Below are 24,615 nucleotides of genomic sequence, written 5' to 3'. Positions count from 1 at the left end.
GCTAGAATTTAAAAGTTGAATAATAATATCATCATTTATCAAGTGGTTTCATATTGGCCTAGTTATTTGTCCTCGGGCTGTCGTATTGACCCAAGGCCCTTTTTGTCCGAGGGTTGTCGTATTGGTCCAAGGCCGAATACGACTGCCCGAGGACAAATCACTTTATTAATAACATTATATTATAAATCTGCCATATTTTTGTGAAAAAGTGGTAAATTACCTAAACCTGTTTACATATGACCGTCAAGAAAATCGTTTCTGATGTTAATTGCTGTTAACATAGGTTTGTACGTAGAGAATAGATTGTATGCAAGAAACAAATATTCTTCACACTGTTCCACAGATTGGATCTTTATTTAGAAAAATATACATTTGAACACCAGCAAACTATTTGTAACCAATCTGTTATAATTTTTGGTACGATATAATAACATCTGTACATTGTTACAGTATAAGCTATGATTAAGTGCCACGTTGAGCTGCGTCTCGTCTACTCTATTCATTGTTGGATTTTGTTTTTCTCAAACTGAAAATAGAAACAAACTTATCACAACAAACACAATTCAGTAAACGGATTCTGAACTGAAACATAGTTCAGTTCAGCCTGAAAGATTTTCCTTTTCGTACAATTGTAAATATCTTTCTTTTTGCGTAGATGTAACTGGTTATCTTTATGGTAGTGGAACGGACCCGTAAAGGCACTCAGCAATTTACATACTAAGTATTCTCGTTATGCAATTCGTCGTTCTTCGGACGTAAATATCGTTCAGCACATGTACATACCAGAATAAATACCGGAAAATAGCGGAAAATGCCGAAACTGCATACTGAGAATACGTACTTTGCCGACTTTCAATACGGGTCCGCTCCCTCGGGTTAACGTCATCAAAGAACCGCGAATAAACCAATATCTATAAACATGGCACTCTCTCATGAGGAAGAATTGACCTCATGACCGATATTGCAGAAAATCGATATCAGGGGAGACAACAGCTATTTGGTATTGGTAACATATATTGGTAACAGGTGACCGGTATTGCGATGTCGATATCTACTGCCTCCGGGTATTGTCACCTGGATGTTTATTTCAATATCAAGTGTAATAAAAGAGAAGGTTTTTCATAAGATAATTAAACAAGCTTGAATTATCACATTTAGAGGTAATTGGCAAGTTTTATTACAGGTCCAATAAAAAGGATTTATGCGTGATGCATACAACATTTTATTACTTCTATATAGAAATTTGTTTCATGTAAAATTATCTTGAATTGAACATGTACAATAAATTATGAAAGTAAGTTAATCACGACGACATTTATGATAACTGAAAAGATCATGAAACCAGGTAAAATGTTCACGAAAACAAAAATATATCATTAAGTTACTGAAGTAAAATTCAATTCTGTTTTAAATGCAGATAGTATTTACATTGCAAAAACATTCTTGTACACAAAAAAAAAATGCTCCGGACATATTTTCCAGCTTTAATTTGATCAAGGCGGACCTTGAAATTTATTTACTCAAATTTATTAAGATTGTACTTAATAATATACAAAAAATTCTGTATTTTACTTTTTTACGACAGTTTGCATTTGTGATCCAAGGGTCGATAGGAAAGCTATCTCTTTTAATGTTTAATTGACATAATTGGCATAACTGACACTTGATATTTAAATGTATATGAAATAAGGTGAGAACAACAACATAAGAAGAAATGCGCATCTCTTTCTTTTTAGAACCGAAATATTAAAATGCAATATTTATCTTATATTGTTTTTGTGATATTAACACAAAATGAATTACTCGCGAAGTAAAATTACATTAAATGATTAAATCATTACTTTAACCTTTTGATCACAATACCGTATGTTCACGCGGCATACTATAATATCGTCTGCTTATGACGCTACAACAACAACTTCGCGCTGAAGTTAATTTTTCTTCGAAATTAGTGGAAATAAACCGTCTGAGAACGAGTCAAATTTTTATTTCACAAAAATGAAATAAATATCAATCAAAAGATAAATTCAATGAGAGTAGGAAAGTTCTTGCACCTAAGCTTTCGTATCTATGGTTTTATACAAAAAAATGCTTTGAAGAAACGCATGTATGAGCTTTTTGTACATTTTATATGGAAACAAAGAAGGGAAAAAATGACGAAATGATGGCATCAAACTTCATGCGAAGAACGAATAAAAAATTAAGATAAAATTTAATTAAAAAAAACCTTGTGATGAATCAAATGTTGAACTTTGGTAATATGTTTGCACCTAAGGTTTCTTATTTTTAGTAATTTTGTTATTAAGTAAAATGTGTACATGCCCTTCTTATTTCTATATAGAAAATCTGACCGCTATCGATTATTGGCCGGAGGAATATTCTTCGGTATGACAGAAAACATCGCAGATTACCCATGTTTATGATGAAATGTTATGACCTGTATGTCAGGGTGCCTTGATACGGAACATTAATTTAAAACCACTAACTTGAAAATTTGTGTGACCATTAAAACTATTGGGCTTTCTTTTCAGACAAGAATTTGATCACATTAGAAATAACATGAAATTAAATTAATCGACCGGGAAGTTTTACTTACGGTAAATGAGGAAAATGAAATTGAATGCACTGTCAATGTTAGAGTATCCTCTAGGATTCTTTTGTCTATGAATTATCTCACTGCATTTTTCTCTTTTGATTAAATGATTTTGTCGTGTTTGCGCTACTAGTTAATTAATATCATAAACTACAGCATACATATTACACAATTAAAAAAGTTTTATACGAGAAAATATTTCTTGTTTCTGAATACATTTAAAACCATTCCTTCAAAATATTACGTTTTTGTAAATGCAAATGTCGAATATCATTGTAATTCTAAGCATCGTTCTAAACAAGAGCAATATACCTTTCATGAGCATATCTGGTATAAGAGGGACAGTTGGTATTCTCTGAATGGAATGTTGCATTGAGGTCCCGAGATGATAATGACGTTTCTTTGGTTCCAGTTCCTGAAGTCTTCGTGTGACTGTTACCGCACTCGGTATGTGTAACAGATATGTTGTGCTGCGTGACTACAGGTAGTGGCAAGTTGTCGGTAAGTTTTCCTTTGCTTTGATAACATAAACATTGACGTTCGGGTGTTCTCTCATTATAAGTGTTGGTATTTGAAGAATTGTTTTTCAGATATAAAATTTTCACATACATGCCATCTTCTTCTTTTGGTGACAACGATTTGCCAAACTGAAAATGACAAACATACCGAGAATCTTTGTTTTCTTTGTTTTGTAGAGTATTGGTTATATCTGGCAATGGCGATATATAACCTCTACTACCTATTTTCATTACATCCGGCGGAGGAATATTATTTGAGTTTTCGTTATTGTGTTTATGAACGTCATCCTGTACATTATGAATACGATCACAAGCTCGTCCATTTTCAGAATTCTGATCAATGCTCTGAGCGTCCTTTTCCTTTATAAGTTCGCTGTCCTGGACTTGCTCTCTTACCACCTTCAAACATTTAGTTTTAATTTGCTTTACACTTCTCGAAATTTTCATACAAGTAGATCTCCTCAACAGTATATATAACCACGGATCTAGTGTCTGATTTAGACTGGCAAGCCGGACAGCCGCAAGGTCCAACAAGACATTCTTTATCCCTGTAGCCTGTGTCATTATTATCCGTAACTGAAATAACAAACCATCATCTAGATAGAATATAAGCTTAATAAACATTCTGATCGATTTTCTAAACTATACAAGTACGAATATCTTTAATAACAACAGCTTTTCATAAGACGTATGTTCGAGTTATAATCTTAATTCTATAGCAAGAGCTTTGCAAAGCCGGAAATATAAGCACGAAGAGTTCTAGATCAGATGAGGGGGAGATAAAATTTAAAGATTTTTTGGAGGGCGGGGGTTGTTCAGTGCGGTGATAGAATACTATGGAAGTGATTTTTTTGGTGGGGAAGGGGGACAAGAAGTGTATGTGTGTATGGTTGTGGGGGAAGTGATGCATGTTGTTACACTGCTCCAACATCATCACCAGCCACCTATATTTCAAGTTTAAAGTCAATACCTAGAATAATTTTGAAGTTGTGCTCCGGACACAAAATTCAAAGGACAAGTTTGACATTTGAACTCAATTTGAGAGCGTGACCTTTGACCTACAAACCAAGTTCATTCATTTGAAAACTAAGGCACAAGAACATAAATGTGACTTTTAGGGTGAGCGGGTAATGATGGAGGGGGTAGGGAGGGGGTGTAGGTGGGGTAGTAATGTGGATTGTTGCAGTCCTCAAATTACCTCGTCCCAACCCACCTATATTCCATGTTTAAAATCAATACCTTGAATAGTTGTGTTCCGGACACAAAATACAAAGGACAAATTTGAACTCAGTTTGTGACCTTAACTTTTGATGTACCAACCAAGATCATACGCTATGCCCATCGTCTCATTGCCACCTTGAATGTTTGTTTAGTTGTGCTCTGAGCACAAAAATGACAAAGAGTTCTGACCTTGCTGTGACCTTGACTTTTGACCTTCAGACCTGGTTCATACACTCTAAACATCATCTCATTACTAACTACCTATGCCAGTTATAAAGTTATGCTCCGGACACGAAATATGAGAGAAAACTTTAACCCTTGAGCTCCATTCGTGGCCTCAACGCGAAACTAGTCTATCTGCTTCTATTTCTATATACAGATAGACTAGTTTCGCGTTGAGGCCACGCATTGTTGTTTGACCTACCAACCTGGTTTATGCGGTTTATGTTTATGCTAAGTTTGAAGTCAATATCTTAAACTCTTATTTAGTTATGCTACGAACACAAACAAATGACGGACAGACGCATTCCCATACCATAATACGTATGCTTTTCCAAAAAAAGGGCATATAAAAAATTTGATAAATAGTTATACATGTAATATTATTTTGGTAAGAAACGAATATTGTATGAAGAAGAATGTGAAATAACATATTATATAGTCATTTGTTAGTAGCCATGTAAACGTTCTTTGATCTATGAAATGAAAACAGCACACCAAACGCAAACGAAAAATTAGGCCAGACCTGAATTGACTGAAAAGGTTTAGGACCAAGAGCATATAACGTCGTATGTCCATGTTCTTCTCCGATTATTGTGATTTGTATGGAGGATATGAGCATTTTGCCGTTGCTAATACAACTAGCAACTCGAGGGCTCCATGAGAAGGTTGTCTATGTACATATGGATAAAGAAACACTTAGGACGGTTTTTCTCTCACCACGAAGTGTTTGATCATCTGATGATCTGCAATTTGATAATAAAATCAGCGATGGCATTTACATAAACGTCACATTAACTGAACTATCAAACTGCAATGTTTGCTGGTAATCCATTTAATGATCAAATCAAGTAAAAATCTGTAAATTACATTTTCCTACTCTTTTTTTTAAACAGAAAATCATGAAAGGAATATGGCGAACACACAAACGTGTAATGTCATGGCGGAACCGGTAAAAAAAAATAAAGTGCGTGAAAGTGGTTTAAATTGATTTGATATGTTGAAAAAAAAATCTCAATATTTCGTACCTACCAAATTAAATGATTTCATATTATTTAAACCTATTCTTAGAAATATGAATCAAAAGTACGTTTTCGTTACCACCCATGTGCAGATTCGCTCAAATCGATTCTGGTTTTATTTTGTTTGGTTGCTTTCTGTGCTTTCAAAGGATCTGCCTAAAGATTTTATTATAACCTAACAGTTTTCACATTGTTCTCGTAATTGTGGCGCTTAGAAATAAATCAAAAACACAACGTTCATATTATTCATTAGTATTAATGCTATGTGTCAGTATAATCCATTATCAATTGTTTGTGTTGCATCAGTTGACTACATGTATTTTGTTAAGTTAAATTGCCATGAATTTATCATAATAACATTTTTATAAATGTGCCTGAGGTAAATATGAAGCAGCTCATAATGATTTTAAAACATGCTGCAATTAAATAGACTTGTCATCATAATTGCAATAGGGGAACACGTCTCCATCTGTAAACAGTTGTCTCATCATTTCCAGTTATTCTGGGATATGTGATAAGGTTATATAGAAGTCAATCCCTTTAATGTGCGAATTCGTGTTCCTGGCATTTTCACTTATTTAGGAATGACAAAACTGAGTGTAATTTGACAAGTACATTTTTACTTTAGGTTGCACAATCATTCCAAAAGCATCATTTCTCTAAACAACAGTTGTTCATGTTAACCATCGTTATACTCTCACTTGTATACGATGAATACTATACTGAACCGAATCTAAAAGCGCGTGACACTGTCAAAGTAATGCTGTATCAGGTTAAAGTATTACTAATTAACACTAAGTTTGAAACATTTTAATTTATTTTAGACTTGCAAATGTTTTATATCTGTCTGCAGATACTGGTAATGATTTATGCGCAACATGCTGGTAAGATGTTGGTTTAGCTATATGTATTTTCAGAACGATTTTCACGATGTTTATGTCAGGGAAAAAGTGGGTCACTAGGATGTGATGGGACTTCAACAAACGTTTAGTATGCAAAATGACTTTATTTAGTATACACATTGTTGGGTATAGAGGCACACCGACACAAATTAGGTATGGCGACATTTCCAGTTTAGCTTTTGATGGCGCAAGAATGGGCGGGCACCTTGGTAGAACCACTGACTTTCCATATGCCGGCTGGATTATTTCTTCATATGAAGAATTCTACGCCCAAAGCGAGGTTTGAACGTGCATTGGTGAGGGGCAAGTGATTCAAGTCAATGACCATAACGACTCGGTCATGGAGGCCCTGAATTTTATGATGGAAAATTCCCTGTCTAAATCGTGACAGAACCGGAAATGACTTGTTCTTAAAGAGGTATGAAGAAAAAGAAACGGTATATAGATCAAATAGTTTGTTTTTTCTATTTTGATTATGAATTGCATTGTTTTGTTTTCTAAACCATGGAAATAACTTGGAATGCGTTCGTACGTACTTAACTATGTAATCTGCATTATGATCATTCTCACCTGCAAATGGATATTTTTATTGTATGGTAATGCGTTATCAAATAATTATTAAATATAAAACTTATTCTCACTTGGCAACTGCAGATGTTAATCCATATCAAAACCTGATATTTTATGTTACAAGTAACAGATGTTTTAACAGATAAATGTAACATTGAAACTAAAAAGAAATTACAGATAGTACCATGTGGAGAAATATTGATAGATCATTAAGTATTTGCTTCAAAATGTAGAAAATCACATATTTGAAGCCATGCAAACGAGGGGAAACCAAAGAGATCTTTTCAAGGAAAACACGAAAACTGGCAAATGTTCTATCATTTTGTAAAAGAACGCGTTCAGGAAGGTGATAAATGTACGAGGCTTTACACTGATAGACATTTATTGTAACCAGGGCAAGAGGAAATGCTTATCTCATCAGTGTCAAACAGGAAATAAACGTTAAAGTACAACACAGAACAGTTAGGGAATGAATTTAATACTGATTTCAATAAAACAAACGTAGAAAAGAGCGAATGAATTACCATAAATTATGCCGAAAAGACATTGAAGACAAAGTTAATGAAACAGAAGAACATAATTACCATAAGTGGCGCCCAACATACTGTGAAAACAACAGTTAAAGCACACAGCAGCATAATCATTTGTATCTCGGCATCATTCGACTTTTTCCGCTGATTCCGTGTTGTTACAAGTCCGTCGTGTTCTGGCAGAGGGTGACCTAGGGAATATACACTTTCACTGTCTCGCCTGAACCTCGTTTTAAATATTGTTATGACGACATAAGTGTTACATAACCCAATCATCAGAATCAAAATTAAATTTGTACACGCGTATATGTATCCATAAACTTTTGAGGCAATGTTTTCAGAATGAAAATCTAAATAACACCATGTTCCCGGATACTGCTTTTCAAAACTTCCAAAGCCGAACAAAGGCAATAACGAATATAATATAACGCCAAACCATATAATAAGAATACAGCCACGCGAGGTACCCGTGTGACAACGGCTAGAGTAGAAAAATACACATTTCAAAGCCAGAAATCTTTCAACTGCCATAGCACAAATGATAAGGGGAGTTGCAAGTCCAAATGTTGCCATTGTAAAACCATGGAAACGGCAGTGTGCATCTCCTCCAACCCACTGGCGCCGATTGACGTAAGCAATGATGACAGATGGAGACGTCATTAAAATTCCTAGGAGATCGGTCCATGCTAGACCAATTATAAGACTGTAAAACTTCGTTGTCCGTATATCTGTCCGTGCTTTGTAAAGACTATACAAAGCTAAAATGTTGCCTAGAACACCTGCAACGGACATGAATACAGGTGATAAAATAGTAGCGCCTGCCGGACTTGTGGAACAGTCGGTAAAGTTAGTAACATTGCTGGTAATGTTGCACATTTTCCTCTTCCTTTCTTCCTTTGAACCAGCTGAAAGACAATTTACTGTATTAACGAATAATTTGTGGGGGTTTTCGTAACGTAACAATGTCCTAAAATAACGATTATTCAAATTTGTTCAAGCGATATAAGAAAATAAAAACTAAACAAGGGGTTTAAAACAGTTATAATACAGACAAGCTAATATTCGCGGTGTTTTTTTTTTCGCTAATATTTACTCGCAAATTAACAATATTCATGAACATTAATCTTCATCATGTCCTAATACACAAACACTCGTGATTCGAGATTACTAAGCTGCAAACTACGAAGTCGCTATAAATGCCTGCCCGAAAATGATCCAGGCTACAGTATTATATTAGAACTATCTCAGCAACTGAGGATTCTAAACCAACAAAAATGTTGTTGTTCGAGATTTTTATTCAAACTATCTGGAATAAAACCGTAACAAAAAAAACATATCATAAATTTGTGCAGTTTTCTTTCCATTATATAACTTATGCCAAACATTGACGGAAAGTGTTTTTCCAATTAAGTACCATATATTAAAATCTGTAATAGCTGAAATAACATGCTAAAACAAAAATCAGTTTACCTGGGTGAATAAATCCTGGTCGTCTATCTAACTACTCAGAAAGTGTGACGAAATGAATTCCAATACTTTCTGCATTTATATCTTCTACTAATTCAATCAACAGTACCAAATCATTCGTTCTCCGCTGAGCAATTTTTCCAATACTTCAACAGGACCTGAAACTGCAAAACAGCCAACCCAATAACAATGCCTACAACAATGGTCAACGAGGATATTGTTACAAGGAAATCATTTAGTTTTAAGATCGCAATCATTAGCGTTTAGATGTTACATACGATAATAATGCTTCGCGGAGTCGTTAAGGCCAGTTTTGACAAAGGTCACGTTAACGGTTCAGCGCAACATAGAGCGATTTAGCAGTCCGCTGTTTCGTAGTGGTAATAAAGTTAGTTGATAAAGCTGTATTAATGCATTTGTGTGGGCATTCAAACGAAGCAATGTTGTTTGATGATATAAGAAGTTGTTCCGTGCTCGGGATAATGAACTATCTATAATCGATTGTAAGTTAACTGTTACGTGTGATTGTTGTACGGAAGTGTCGGCAACCATGTAAGAATATGACGTATTGTATGTGTGAAATGCTGACAAGTGAATTTATTTGCCGAAACGGAATCATCTGCATTAATTTGGCTGATAGAATAAGCTCTGTCAGAACTATCAACCAGCTATCTCAAATGAGAGGCCCATTACATTTCTTTGACCACACAATAGTCTAAAATAGGTATATTTACAAATATAACAAATTTCATGAAAATCATATTTCTATATAATGTTTGTTTTCTTTGTGATAAAATACCGTTAAAACTGTGATTTAACCACAGACTCTCAATAATAAACACGTGTTTGCTCATGAGGTCCACTTCTTTTCAGATCTATCCAGAAACAGAAAGCAAATGATCGACCTGTCTGTTTAGTTAACAGTATTTTCTGATTGCATCATGCTGCTTTAAAAAGGAGGGGCGAAAAAAGTTTCATATTCTATTTGAATGTGCATAACTACCTTCTTCAAACTCCAGAAATGCAACTTTCGTTTGAGCTAATTGTACCCCCGACAACAAAGTTGTAAAGGGGGGGGGGGCGTATACTGGTTTCAGGTTGTCTGTCTGTCCGTCCGTCCGTCCGTCTGTCCGTCTATCTGTCCGTAGACACAATCTTGTGCGCACCATCTCTCCTCATCCCCTTGACACAATTTAATGAAACTTCACACAAGTGATCAGTAACAACAGTAGTTGTGCATGGGGCATGTTCAGAAAAAAATGCAGAGTTACGGGACTTTGTTTTTTGTTACTATACTATATACATAGACACAATCTTGTGCGCACCATCTCTCCTCACCCCCTTGACACAGTTTAATGAAACTTCACACAAGTGATCAGTAACAACAGTAGTTGTGCATGGGGCATGTTAGGTTCTTTCAGAAAAAAAATTTGCAGAGTTACGGGACTTTGTTTTTTGTTACTATACTATATACATAGACACAATCTTGTGCGCACCATCTCTCCTCATCCCCTTGACACAGTTTAATGAAACTTCACACAAGTGATCAGTAACAACAGCAGTTGTGCATGGGGCATGTTAGGTTCTTTCAACAACAAAAATTGTAGAGTTATGGACTTTGTGTTAACATACTATGTACATACAGTCTGCATATGCAATCTTGTGCGCGCCTAATCTTCCGAACCCTTACACACAGTTTAATGAAACTTCACACAAATGATCAGTACCAACCCTAGTTGTGCATGGTGCATGTTACGTTCTTTTAGATAAATATTCTGCATAGTTATGGGACTTTGTTTTTTGTTACTATACTGTATACATACAGTCTATATACTTACAGTCCACATAATTATGCAATCTTGTGTGCGTCAAATTGCAATGTACTGTGTCAGTGCATGCGGGGGTACATTCATTACCTTTAGGGATAGCTCTAGTTTATAACATATTTTTCTTAACATTCTTCCAGGCATGTTTCTTTTTTAACTTAACTGTTTCATATTGCATCAATATTGCACTCATTAATGAGTCAAAACCCTTTTAACTACAATTATAAATAACGTTGAAATCACGTGGTCCTAGTTATAGGACACAAGAACTAATAGGATTCGCAAAGATATAGCAAAAGTGTATTATAAGTAATCAAAACATTTGGAATGGGCTATGTGCAGTTCTAATAATAATTCCCCAAGACGTACTGAACACTTCTCTTACATATTTATTAAAAACAAAAGTTACGTGAATGCTTGAATGAGTATTTTGTTTGTCGTTGTGTACCATCGTAAAACGGAACAAAAGAGATAACATCCATACTGAAGGATTACTCCTACTTGAAAAAAAAATAGTTTAATTACTGAAGGGTTTCTGCGGGGTGTAAGAAGTTGCCGTCTATTTACTTTGAAGAGTCATGATGAGCTATTGGAATGTACTGATATTGCAGTTTCGCCAAGTTTTACTCTGTGAATCATACTGTTTAAGTGCATTAAGTTTAAGATATTTTTGTAAAGTGTCAGAACCTGGAAATAGAAGTAGGAAAAAAGCTATGCCGGAAAAAAAATCCGATTGCCTTTTTCAACTTCGTTCTAATCAACAAGATTTTCTCTATGTTATTCTTGAACAAATATAATGATCCATTTATATACAATACTATTGACAGTTTAATTAACGATTCAAAGAAAATGCTTTGTCCAGGAAGGCACAAAATCGTTGATTTCTCAAAGACAAACTAGAACAAGATACGCTTAAACTGGTTTAATTTCACATGTTTCAATTTTGGCATTTATACAAATATCATCACTTCTGAAGCATTTACCAAATTATTTCCTATGATTTTTTTTTCTGTAAAAAGACGCCTATAGCTACACGACGCTATCATGGAAAGTTAATCATGCCTAAATAAAATCATTGAACATATTCCCTGTTACAAATGTAGTTTCTCTATGGATTGTTTTAAACAGTAACAATCATTATAAAAATCTCAAAGATATCCTAAATTTACATGAATGCATGACTTTTCGATGTTTGTTTTTATGCTATGACTATTAATTCATTATTTTTTTAACTTTTCCATATTGATATGCTTACATGACAAACACAAACCAGATTCATGATAAAATAGGCTTACATTGTAAAACATTTATTATGTTCGTTGTCCAGTCTGGTTACATCACAGATTTCTCACATCAGAGCTTCTTCTGTATCAATAATTTTAACATTAAAAACAACGTCGGAAGCCTATAAAGTTATGTATTCTAAATTATTTAGTTATTTTATTGGGAGAAACTGTGTTATGAAAATAATTGTTCAGACAGTAACATAATGAACACAAAGATTACTTCGAAATTACTTCTGCATTACTTTCACCTGTTTTTAGTTATTATATTCCTGTTAGCACAAAGTGTGTGTTTAGTTCACAAAAGACAGCTGGGTGGACATTTATAAGACGTAAATATGAATTATTTTTGCATGCAGGTGTTAGTGCCATCTATGTTTGTAAATTGGAAACAATAAACAATGACCTGTTATTTGCTTATAAAACCCACGTCAGTTTAAGGTTTGATAAAAACACACATCATGTTTAGAACTGTCAAGAAAGCTGAGCCCAAGACCAGACAAAGTCTATAGATATTCCCACAAATAAAATAAACAGAATTAATTACGGATGGATATTTTAGTAAATTGATCAACAAAACTAATAACAATACCCTTATACCATGACGTAAAAGTAAACGAGAAGTGGTGCAAAAGTTGATATTCTCCAGTAGGTATAATTCGATTATAATGTTCATACCTTAACAGGTTAGAAGCATGGTTTTATTTACTTGCTGTTCCATGTTATTTACCATTCTGTTAATATACGTTAAGGTATACAGTTACTAAATAGGCAAATGGTGCGAGAAAATGCAGTCGTGAATATCAGAAGTGTCAATCATGTCCTAAAAACAATCAAGTTTTGCAAGTTCTTAACAACACGATTGCTAACTATGAAATCACTAAAATGCCTATGCGAAAATGATCCAATCTGCGGTATTATATAAGAACAATCTCAGCAACTGAAAATTCTAAACCAACAGAAAAAGAGTGAATTACAAAGTATTATTTTCTTCTGGAATCTAAGTGTGCATATATTTTCAAAATAATTTAATTGTTGTTAAAACATTGGTAGTAAAAGTTCAAATAGATTAAAGGCTCATAATGCCTTTGTTTAAAATATGGCTGCATCATTTTCCGTTACGAACGTAAAATACATTAATGTCTTGTTAAATCCTATTTCTGATAATTACTTCCTTTAACATTTGTCAAAGGTTAGAATATTGCTGAATATACTAGAATGTTTTATCGGATCTATTGTTTTTTATTACCCCTCTTTATAGCTCTAACTATAACAGTCCATGTGCAATATTAAAAGTAGTGCTTCTCTAGCCATGTAATTACGCATAACATCTATTTGGAAAGCTGTTTCGTCTGTTTTTAAGATGAACAATTAAAGCATTAAGGACCTTTAAGTACCATCTGATGTTTTGAAAAATCAGGGTTTTATCAAATTCTACATTGTAGATAAACGTGTAGCCTGGCTCCCTGGCTGCATGGTTATTTTTTATATAAATATAGAAAACATTTTATTAGAAAATTTTAAGCCTCTAAAATAGCACAATTTTATCTGATGGCTGAACCTATGTTTGGAGCCAGGGGCAATAAAAAATGTCAATGTAGAAACAACCCTCTGGAGTTACTTCCCTCTTAATGAAGAAAACTGATATATGTAAATAAGAACAAACATAGGGACGGAAGCCAGTCTAATAAACGTGCAGAAACACTTGAAGATTTGTCTGAATAATAAATTATACCCTCTAATAGAATTCTTCGATAAACTGAAAGAACATCAATTTCTACTTCCTTCAAACCGTATAAAATAGGACATTAATGGATTGCAGTTCATTCTATGTTTTCATCATTAAAATTTATCGGCGATTTATTTATTTAGTGAAATAACTGTTAATGTACTTTCACTTCTATTAATGTTTCTGTGGCTTGATTTTGATAGCCTTTAAAAATATCAAAATGGTATTGAAGTTATGTTGAAGTTTACTTCTAAATATGTGTAAATACAATCAGCCTTGATAGGTTTTAAACAAATTATAAAGTTTAAGATATTTTTGTAAAGTGTTAGAACCTGGAAAAAACTACGGCAGAAAAATCCTATTGCCCTATTCAACTTTATTCTAATCAAGAGATGTGCTCGATGTTCTTGAACAAATACTATTATCCATTTATATACAATACTATTGACAGTTTGATTAACGATTCAAAGAAAATGCTTTGTCCAGGAAGGCACACAATAGTTGATTTCTCAAAGTCGAACTAGAACAAGATACGCGTAAACTGGTTTAATTTCACATGTTTCAATTTAATGTAACACATTTTGGCATTTAGACAAATACCGTCACTTCTGAAGCATTTACCAATTTATTTCTTACGATATCTGTCTGTAGAAACGCCTACAGCTACACCATACTATCATCCCCGTCCGCTTAGCTCAATATGGTGGAGGGTGGCGGGGGGACGGGGGGGGGGGGGGGCGTCGCGGGTCGTTAGTTCTCCATGACGGTTTGATCAAAGACATTGTGTCTAAAGGCATTCGTCCTCCACCTCTGATTCATTTGGGGAAGTTGGCAGTTACTTGCGCGGAGAAAAGGTTTGTACTGGTACAGAATCCAGGAACAACTGCCCGCCGTTACATCACTGAAATACTGTTGAGGAAACGGCGTTAAACCCGAAACAAACAAAACATGGAAAGTTAATCATGCCGAAATAACATCATTGAACATATTCGCAATTACAAATTTAGTTTCTCTTTGGATTGTTTTAAACAGTAACAGTCGTTATAAATTTAAAGATATCCTAAATATGCCTTTTCGATGTTTGTTTTCATTCTACGACCATTACTTTATTCATATAGATATGCTTACAAGGCATTATGATAAAATAGGCTTACATGGTAAAACGTTTATTGTCTGGTTACACATCAGAGTTGCTTCTGTATCATACTTTTAACAGTAGACAACGTCGGAAGCCAACAGAGTGGTGTTTTCTGAAATATTTAGTTATCTGGTATTTGGAGAAACTGTGTTATAAAAATAATTGTTGAGACCCTAACATAATAAACACTCTAATTACTTCGAGATTACTTCTGCATTATTTTCACCTGTTCTTAGCTATTATATTTCTGTTAGCACAAATTTTGTGTATAGTTCACAAGCAGGTGGACGGACATTTATGGGGCATATATGTGAATTATCTTACATGCAAATTTCAGTGGCATATACTAGCTAGTAAATAAGGAACTGTAAACAATGTATCAGCAATGTATCAGAAACATAGTTCTGCTGTTTGATGAATAAAACCCATGATATTTTAAGGTTTGATATACACACAAATCATCCAAAATACTGAGCCCCAAGACCAAAACAATACTATAGATATTCCCATAAATGAAATAAACAGAATTAGTTACTGATGTATAATTTAGTAAAGTGATCTACAAAGTTGATAACAAAACCCGTATACTATGACGTACAAGTAAATGAGAAATGGTGCAGAGGGTAATACACTGTAGAAGGTATAATTTTTTCAGAACTTGATTTAAAATATTTCGATTAAAATTGACAATTTTCACACCTTAGCAACGAATTAAAAGTATGATGTTATTTACTTGCTGTTCCATATTATTTACCACATATCGTTCCTATAATGTTATGAAAAATGTCGGACTTGCTGATACTTTAAATGAGTACAAACCAGTAATAAAGGTATTAGGGAGTCATATTTAACCATCTCTCTGTAAATATCTGTTAAGGTATACAGACACTAGTTGCATTACAGTTTGGCATGTAAAGTTAGGTCATACACCGCTATCTTGGATATCATTTTTTCAGTGGATTTTACAGTGTTTTTGTTTGACTGAAAATATTTTTCTTGCATCAAACATGATCCCACTTTTCTTTTCTTTTTTATTCAGCACTGACAATATTCTTCAAGCAAATTCAAGTTACAGACATTTAAAACGGGTCCTGATCTGTGCTGCAGTCATTGGAAGTTTCTCAGTTTTATAGGCCTAACTAAACTAAAGGAGCCAGCGTGGGAGCCATCTGGTCTAGTCGCGTAATGGCTGCCAGGTATTTGAACACTAATTTTTCTCTTGGCATGGCAACAGAGGTCTAAATCGAAGCTAGTTTCTGTTTAAATTTCATTGTGGATGTATTTTTGACATTTTGGTAGGAAAAATAGGAGAGCAGGTTGTATTTGGTGAAGTGAAGCTCAATTTTTTAATATGAGTAGTACTTCCAGGTCACAGCAGTGTGATTTTGATGTCAGTTTACAGTAAGCAAATGTGACCAGAGACATCTCTCTTAGAAGATACATGACCCCTACTTATCTCTTCATTTTATATCAGTTTTATCATAACTCTTTAAAATGAGGTAAGGATTTTTTCTCTGAAATGGGTCTAGCTATGTTTGGTAGCTCTTTATAAAAGGTCAGTTTTATATAGAATATATAGGGAAAACTATTTAGCTAATTGTGACCTTATACAGAATAAAGACGACCAGCTATTTAGTGTGTTTATGCCTACAAGGGAACGTTTTAATAATTGAAATATAGCCAGATGATGGTGTAAATGAGCTATTGAAGTAAATTTGTACTTTTTAGAATTTGTTGACATGACTAAATTTCAAAAGCCCAGAAATCTCAGTCAACTAATATCTTAAGTTTCAAGTATCAATTTCCAGCGTGATATTTCGTGTCACGCAATTCAGTATTTTACTTTTGAAAGTAAATCGGACTGTATTTCTACGTCTCCAATAAATGCATTTCTATATGTTTGCAAATAAAATAACGAAAGTACATTGATATAAGGAGCAAATTGATTGTCTGAAGTAGGACACCAAAAACATTTAATTTCACTCAAAAGGACGTTTCAGACGTTCGTCGCATTTATACATTTTTATGATTTCCCATGTGAAATATTTTCAGAAGATTTGTAACATGTATTAGTATTCATTTGAGACACTGTATTCTGTGAAACCGTCATCTTAACTTCAGCGACCAATAAAACTTTGGAAGCAGTCTATTAATTCAGGTGAATACCACTATAAATGTGTTTATCAATTTCTAGACTCCCAACATATAGATGTAGATTGATCTATTAAGAAAATTTCGTAGTTTTCAAGCGATCTAAAACGGATAATTTGAAAAACAATATTTATCATAACAGAAACATAATTCCATGCATAGTCTCGCATATTTCTCGCATATTTACCAACACTTTATTCAATGTCAGTCTTCTGGCAAAAAAAGGTTCATTAGAACATGTGACATAAAATACAAAATTATTATAATGCACTCCTTTATTTGCACTTGTCTGTGATTCCAATAATTTGAGTTGGTATAAACAAGATCTCAGCAGATATTCTGCCATCACATAAAATCATTGTCTTTTTTAGGCACGGCTTTTTAATATTTAAGTTAGGAAATGAAACACGATGTGGCATGAAGACAGAATAAACAATTTGCCGTTGAAAATTGATCCCATTGATCAAATTTAATGTTGCAATGTTGGCGGGGTCAATTCTCAACGTTGAAAAAGGACCTTTTGATCAAAATTTAATATTGAAATGTTGACTGGGTCAATTTTCAACGTTGAAAAAGGACCCATGGGGTCTATTTTCAACGGGGTCAGCATTTACACCGGCACATCCCTTTAACTATATACTAGGTTGCTCAATAGCTACACTTCAATGACATCTTCCGGTAAATTAAGAACAAATGTAAAGTGCTCAAAGGGAAATAGAGTGGACAGGACAAGATAATACATTTATATTTTCAGATAATGTTTCCTTATAATTTCAATGACTCTAAATGATGTACACTTTGAAAGATATATAGGACTGATGTCGTCTACAACTGACAAGGACATACCAGTTTACGAGAATAGGTCGCAAATCTACCGGGGTATATTTTACAGAGTAGTAACCTGACATCACAGATTTATTCATGCAAAGTAAGTACCATGTTCGACAAATGACGTTTACGCGTTTCGTATGGATCTTCTGTATACATGATATAATCTTAAATTAAAATTCATAATGGTTACCATAATATACTAGCAGATTCATCTACACCCAAAGAAGACGGCAGACGCAAATAAGGAAAGTTCTTACGCGGGAATATTTGACCACATTAGAATGTTTTTTTTTTATTTGTCGCACTTTTTCGGCCACAGCGGTGTTGTATATATTTTACTTCATGCATTAAGCATTTTATAAGTGAAACGAATTCCCTTTTTCTTGGAGTATATTCCAAGTGTTTACGATATACGACATGTACTATGCTGTGTATGTCACTACATTGCAACATGGCTTTTTCTTTATTTTCAAATAAGGCCTACGGAACTTGGAGGTAAAATACATGTCATGCCTTAGTATTGAACCTGAGGGGCCTCCGTGGCAGAGAGGAAAGGTGACTGACTACGAATCACTTGCCAGTCACCGATATTTGTTCGAAACCTCGCCTGGTGTGTTGAACTTTTCATGTGAAGAAGCCAACCAGCCGACTTACAGTGATTCCAACCAGTGTCTGCCCATGCCTCAAATAATGCCCCCTTGAACACTTGGGGTCTCCCACTACCATCAAAAGCTGAAAGGTTCTATGACTCCAAACCGAACAAAATATTTTTACACACATATGATACATTTATCTCTCAAAAAAAACTTTAAATGTTAAAACATCAGAAAAAGTAATTATCCTATTAAAATCAAACAATGTTTTGCATGACGAATGATACCGTGGCCTAAGACGAAACTGAAGGACTCGAATCCGAATCTTGTGGTATATGGTGGAAACGATATTCCATTTTCTCCCTACCACATACATAGAAGTTTAAAAAATGTGTAAGTATCTTTTTATAGATTATTCTTCTTTAACAGTGTAGTGCATGAACAATACTAGCGGATGTATATATTTTTCAACATCGATCATTCTCATTACATACTTGAGTCCTCTGTCTCGTCTATTCAGTGTGGCTGACAACCACATTAAAGCCATTTATGCGTTTATATTTCCGATTTATGTTAACATTGTGTTACGCGTAAAAACTAAACTTAATGATTAAGACGCAAAAAAAACTTTCCTCTATTCCGCTTCCAGCTGGCACATCGTTGTTGTAACATTAGGCTACTCAGATTTCAAAACACTGAGAGACTTTTCACTTTCAACTATCAATTTTTACTTTTACAGATTGACGGTCGTACTTTCGCTTATATTCGCGAATAATGTCCTCGCGAATTCAAAATATTTGTGAAAATTAATCTGCACCATGATTTGTGTCCTAAAACATAAACACTCACTTTTCGCTAAATAAAGCTTGTTTCTAGAGTTTCTTGGCGCTCAGCCTTCCTGACATTTTTTGGAAAGTTTCAGAAAAAAAACCCACTGCTCTAAATATGTCTTTTTGTCCATTAGAATCTTTTACCGCAACAACACTATCATAAAACTGTATATTCGAGACTATTTTAACAGTGAAAATAGATTACTACTATGAAAATTAAAATTATTTTGAAGCAGCACTGAGCAAAATATTATGCTTTCATTTTCAAATCAAATGTGTTTTTTTTTTTTTTTGTTTTCAAATGATTTTAAAACGGTAAAAATGTATTCAGCATTTTATGTTTCACGATATGCATGTTTAAAATTTTCAAATATTAATTTTACATACCATAGTTCAACGTCATGCTAATCCAACTGCACTAAATATAGTATGTATATACGTTAAAATAAATATTAAAAGGAAATATGATGAAGATTTATGTTTCTACTTTTCAAATGGCCGGGAGGTCGTGGCGCTCAAACTAACATCTGTTGCACATAGTCTATTCTTTTGAAGAAAAATACACAATAGTAATGACTCTACATCTCAAGCTTGTGCATCCTGGGTTAAGTAGGTATTCCGCCAGTTTACGTAATGGCCATTTTTATGCTAACAATCTGATATTCTGTCTGAACACTATCATGTGCCATTTGTAATTTACATTTCGATGTCTAAATATGTAGTTCAATTCGTACAATCTTATTAAAAGCATACTTTTGATCGAGAATTCTTCAAACATCGAAATACAAACGCGTTTCAGTAGCGGACCGTGATAGTAGACAATTGCCAAATTAAGTATTCCCCGAATACAACTTTCCGGCTTTACGGACAGTCGTGGGCTCGTGGGCTCGCATGGAAATTTTTAGTAGTCTTTACTACAGGCCCGCTGCCTCAAGAAATACTGATGCAAAACGATATATGTGTGTCAGTGATAGAACTGTCATCGTCAGAAAACGATTGAATTTCATTCTTCTTCTGGCTGAACAATAGGATAGCTATACGTTGTATAAAACTTTCGAAATGAAAATGCACTTGAATGGAAGAAACCGTTCTTACATTAACATTTAGAATAGCTCCGAATGAAATTTAGAAAAGCAATGTGTTGGTTTTCTTTATTATGCAATATTCAAGATGTACCGTTGTCTTGTTCTGTCTTACTGGCGGTGGTCGAACTCACCCCGTCCAAACACGCAGAATTCCATTCCAGTATTAAATAAGCAAGTCTGATTGTGTTTAGTATTAGCGTAAGACTAAATCTGCATAAACAAAAAATATTCACAGTATTTTGAATATTTTTTGCCAAAAAATAAGCTAGCAAAAATATAAATATACCCTTCCAACCCTATTTCAGTACAAGTGAATAAAGTATTGCCATGCAATACAAAGTCCCCTACTGGAAGGCACCTAATTTTCTCTACGGCAGTATAACATAATGAACTGATTGTAGTATATATGAAATATGTTATAACAAAACACTTGGATTAAAATTTGCATGTACAAAAACCTATAACTATAAACAAGAGTGCCAAAATATCACAATATACGTCCGTCATAGCAAATTACTTTACACTAGTATCTGTATTTTCATATGGATATTTTGGCCAATTATAAAAAAGTTATAATATAAATTTATAGTAACAACAAAGGGAAGTTAATCCTAAAAAAATCTATATAATATTAGAATACGTCCACACAAAACTCTTTACCAGGTAGAGGTAGGTCAAAATACACCTAAAAATTGTATGTAACATGCATGTTGTACCACAGAAAAGTGGTCTCGATTTTTCCCTACGGCCAGTAATAAAAAAAGTAACAATATAAGCTATTTATAGTAACAACAAAGGGAAGTAATTATAAAAACAAGGCTGCTTCATGGTGGTGAACATTTGTGCCAAGTTACATCTAAATCCCTCCATGCATGAAGAAGAAATGCTCCGGACAAAGTCATTCTTGAATTTGACCTTTGACCTCTAAGTGTGACCTTGACCTTATACCTAGCTATATAAGGATCTGGTTCTTGCGCATGACAATCCGTCTCATGGTGGTGAACATTTGTGCCAAGTAACATCAAAATCCCTCCATGAATGAAGAAGAAATGCTCCGACCAAAGTCATTCTTGTATCTGACCTTTGGCCTCTGAATTTGACCTTGACCTTAGACCTAGGGACCTGGTTCTTGCGCGTGGCACTCCGACTCGTGGTGGTGAACATTTGTCCCAAGTAATATTAAAATCCCTTTAAGGATTAAGTTACAGACTAGACAGGAAAAAAAGCCCTTTTGGCCTTTGACTTCCAAGTGTGACCTTGACCTTTCAGCTAAGGGCCCGGGTTTTGCGCATGGCACGTTGTCTCATTTAGGGGAATATTTGTAATATTAAAATCCCTTTAAGGATTAAGTTAAAGACTGGACAGGAAAAAATCCCTTTTGGTCTTTGACTTCCAAGTGTGACCATGACCTTTCAGCTAAGGGCCCGGGTTTTGCGCATGGCACGTTGTCTCATCCAGGGGAATATTTGTTCCAACTGATATTTAAATCTTTTTTAAATTACAAAGTTATAGACCGGACAGGAAAAAATCCAATTGACCTTTGATCTCCAAGTGTGACCTTGACCTTTAAGCTAGGGTCCTGGGAGTTGCGCATGACAAGTTGTCTTTGTTCTTATTATGGAGTACATTTGTGCCAAGTAATATTAAAATCCCTTCATGGATGGCAGAGTTATGGACCGGACAGGAAAAAAACACTGTTGACCTTTGACCTCCAATTGTGACCTTGACCTTTGAGCTAGGGGTCCGGGTTTTACTCATGAGACGTTGTCTCATCATGGGAAACATTTGTACCAAGTAATATTAAAATCCCTTAATGAATGACAGAGTTATGGACCGGACACGAAACAGACCCTGTCCATGCCATGTTAACATTTGACTGCCAAGTGTGACCTTGACCTTTGAGCTAGGCGTCTGAAAGTTGTGCATGACACATTGTCTTTTTAAGAGATACATTTGTGCCAAGTAATATTAAAATCCCTTCATGGATGGCAGAGAAATGGACCGGACAGGAAAAAAGCCCTGTTGACCTTTTACCTCCAACCCTCCAACTGTGACCTTGACCTTTGAGCCAGGGGTCCGGGTTTCGCACATGACACGTCGTCTTATCATGGGAAACATTTGTGCCAAGTAATATTAAGTAATATTAAAATCCCTTTATGATTGACAGAGTTATGGACCGGACACAAAGTTGCGGACGGACGGACGGAATAACGGACGGACGGAAAAGCGCATTCCTATAGTCCCCGAAACTGGTTTTCAACCTGTAGGGGGCTAATAAAGCTGCAATTCACGAAAACCCCTGTTACAAATTTTGATGGTCAAACAATAAAATCAAATCTGTCTTGATCATACGCAACCAAGCATCACTTGGCCCATGTCAAATGTTAGAGACCTCACCACCTATGCTCAGTTCGTTTCAATAATGCGAATATATATTTACTAACATTTTGCAGGGGGTTGAGGAGGAGGTCCTGGTGCAAAGTGTCTGTAAGTTTTCCAGCACTTGCAAAATTACCGGAAACTCACGTCCGGTATGCAAGAAAATGTGATGTGCGCTACATCCTACCACGTGCGAAGGAATACACAATCTACGCAATTTTTGAAAGATTTGCTTTTTGAACTGGATGAAAATTTTGCGCATTATCACAGATAAACATTTTCCGTTCTGCTCCTAATTTGCACGGTGTTTTGTTGTACTTTTGCCTACAGCTCTTAATGAAAACGGACATATTAGACATTAAGTGTTTTAATGTGGCGGATGAGACAAAGAAATTGTGAGCGCAATCAAATGATCGATTGTAAGCTGACATGCGATACGGCTTCATTAATACATCGTGGCTAGAAATTTTGGACATCTGAATAAACAATCACTGAAATAACCAGGGAATATTCGATTCAATAAGGTATCTGGACTTGCTCCCCAACCTTAACTCATTTATCCAATAACTGTAAAATTTATTTCCCCAAAAAGACCGTTTTGTTAATTTGAAAACTGCTTAAAGTTATTTGCTTAGTATTTGAAACTTAACATTCCATTTCTATACCATTAAAACCAGTTTTCTAAAAATGTGTGTTTACCAAAAAATGAACATATCAAACATTAAACAAAATTTAATAATGGCATCATACAGACTTACTCAATCTACGACTTAAAACAATATTTGAAGTGTCATAAAAATACGCTGGACGAAACATGTTAGTTTTAAAGTAAAAAAGTATATATCTGGAGTTAGTTCTTCGCTTTATCTATTATTTATAATTTCTAGAATTTACAAAATAGCGAAAAATGTTATGCGGAAGAAGTAAAATAACGTCTTTGGTTTATTTTTAATCAAACCAGCAGTTTCTGACTAGAGATTTTTTAGAGTTTTTCATTTCCGATGCCTCTGAAACATAACTTCTGCAAGGTACGTCCATGCAAAGATTCAAATTTTCTTCTAGAAGAAAAATTGTGACACCGATCAAAGGTGAATAACCACAATCATTCACCTTGAGTACGTTGTTCTAAATTGGAGTTCGATTTCATTCAAAAGCTAGATAATTTTGTACACTACCTTTGACAGAAATGGCAGTTTTCATTTCAACCAGTCAGGCAAACGTGTAAGGCAATTTATTCAGCTTTTTTCGGTATATCAATATTAAGTTTTCTGACAGAAGTATACAACTGCAGCTGTCCGAACATACGTTACTGTGCAACATACGTTATCGCGCCTATAGCAGTAAGAAAGCGTGTATTTCTTTCCTTACAGAAAAAAAAACTTTATGCGAAAGTGATATCAATGTCAAAAACAAGCTAACTGCATACAGTTCCGATTAAGTGCTGCCTTTGAAAAGAAATGTCTTAGTTGTGTGAGAAAGAGATTTGCTACTACGATGGAATATTTTTCTCCATTCGCAGAAGATTGAACGTTTATGGAAAAGTGATTTAGTGTTTTCTCTGACATTTGACTTACGGAAAGTGAGGAGCTGTTCACTTTTCTATCACCAGATAAAATATCATGACAACAGTATCACCCTTTTTAACGGCTGTACCAAAGGCATGACATTCTTCCGTGAAAAGAAAAAAACGGAACACCAAGAGGGAAAAGGGCTAGTTTAAACGTGTGT

The 24,615-nt window shown here is 34.6% G+C and overlaps 1 protein-coding gene across 2 annotated transcripts in view; it reads right to left on the bottom strand.

The window, feature by feature from the left end:
* Positions 1–330: 330 nt before the first annotated feature.
* LOC123525380 (prostaglandin E2 receptor EP4 subtype-like) overlaps positions 331–24,615 on the bottom strand; it is a 34,049-nt gene continuing 9,764 nt past the window's right edge. The window contains exons 2-6 of one of the 2 annotated variants that reach the window (XM_045304386.2): positions 15,035–15,130; positions 9,046–9,206; positions 7,630–8,480; positions 2,906–3,687; positions 331–526 (exon numbers count right to left, since the gene is read on the bottom strand). In XM_045304386.2, the coding sequence (XP_045160321.2) occupies positions 496–526; positions 2,906–3,687; positions 7,630–8,451 (1,635 nt within the window). In that variant the 5' untranslated portion in view covers positions 8,452–8,480; positions 9,046–9,206; positions 15,035–15,130 and the 3' untranslated portion in view covers positions 331–495. The remainder of the gene's footprint in view (positions 527–2,905; positions 3,688–7,629; positions 8,481–9,045; positions 9,207–15,034; positions 15,131–24,615) is intronic. The other variant, XM_045304384.2, reaches the window with a different exon arrangement.

Source organism: Mercenaria mercenaria, chromosome 3 (genome assembly GCF_021730395.1).
Source record: "Mercenaria mercenaria strain notata chromosome 3, MADL_Memer_1, whole genome shotgun sequence".
NCBI classification, from domain to species: Eukaryota; Metazoa; Mollusca; class Bivalvia; order Venerida; family Veneridae; genus Mercenaria; species Mercenaria mercenaria.
Note: the sequence above shows the minus strand (reverse complement) of the source record. Positions and strands in the feature narration are given on the sequence as shown.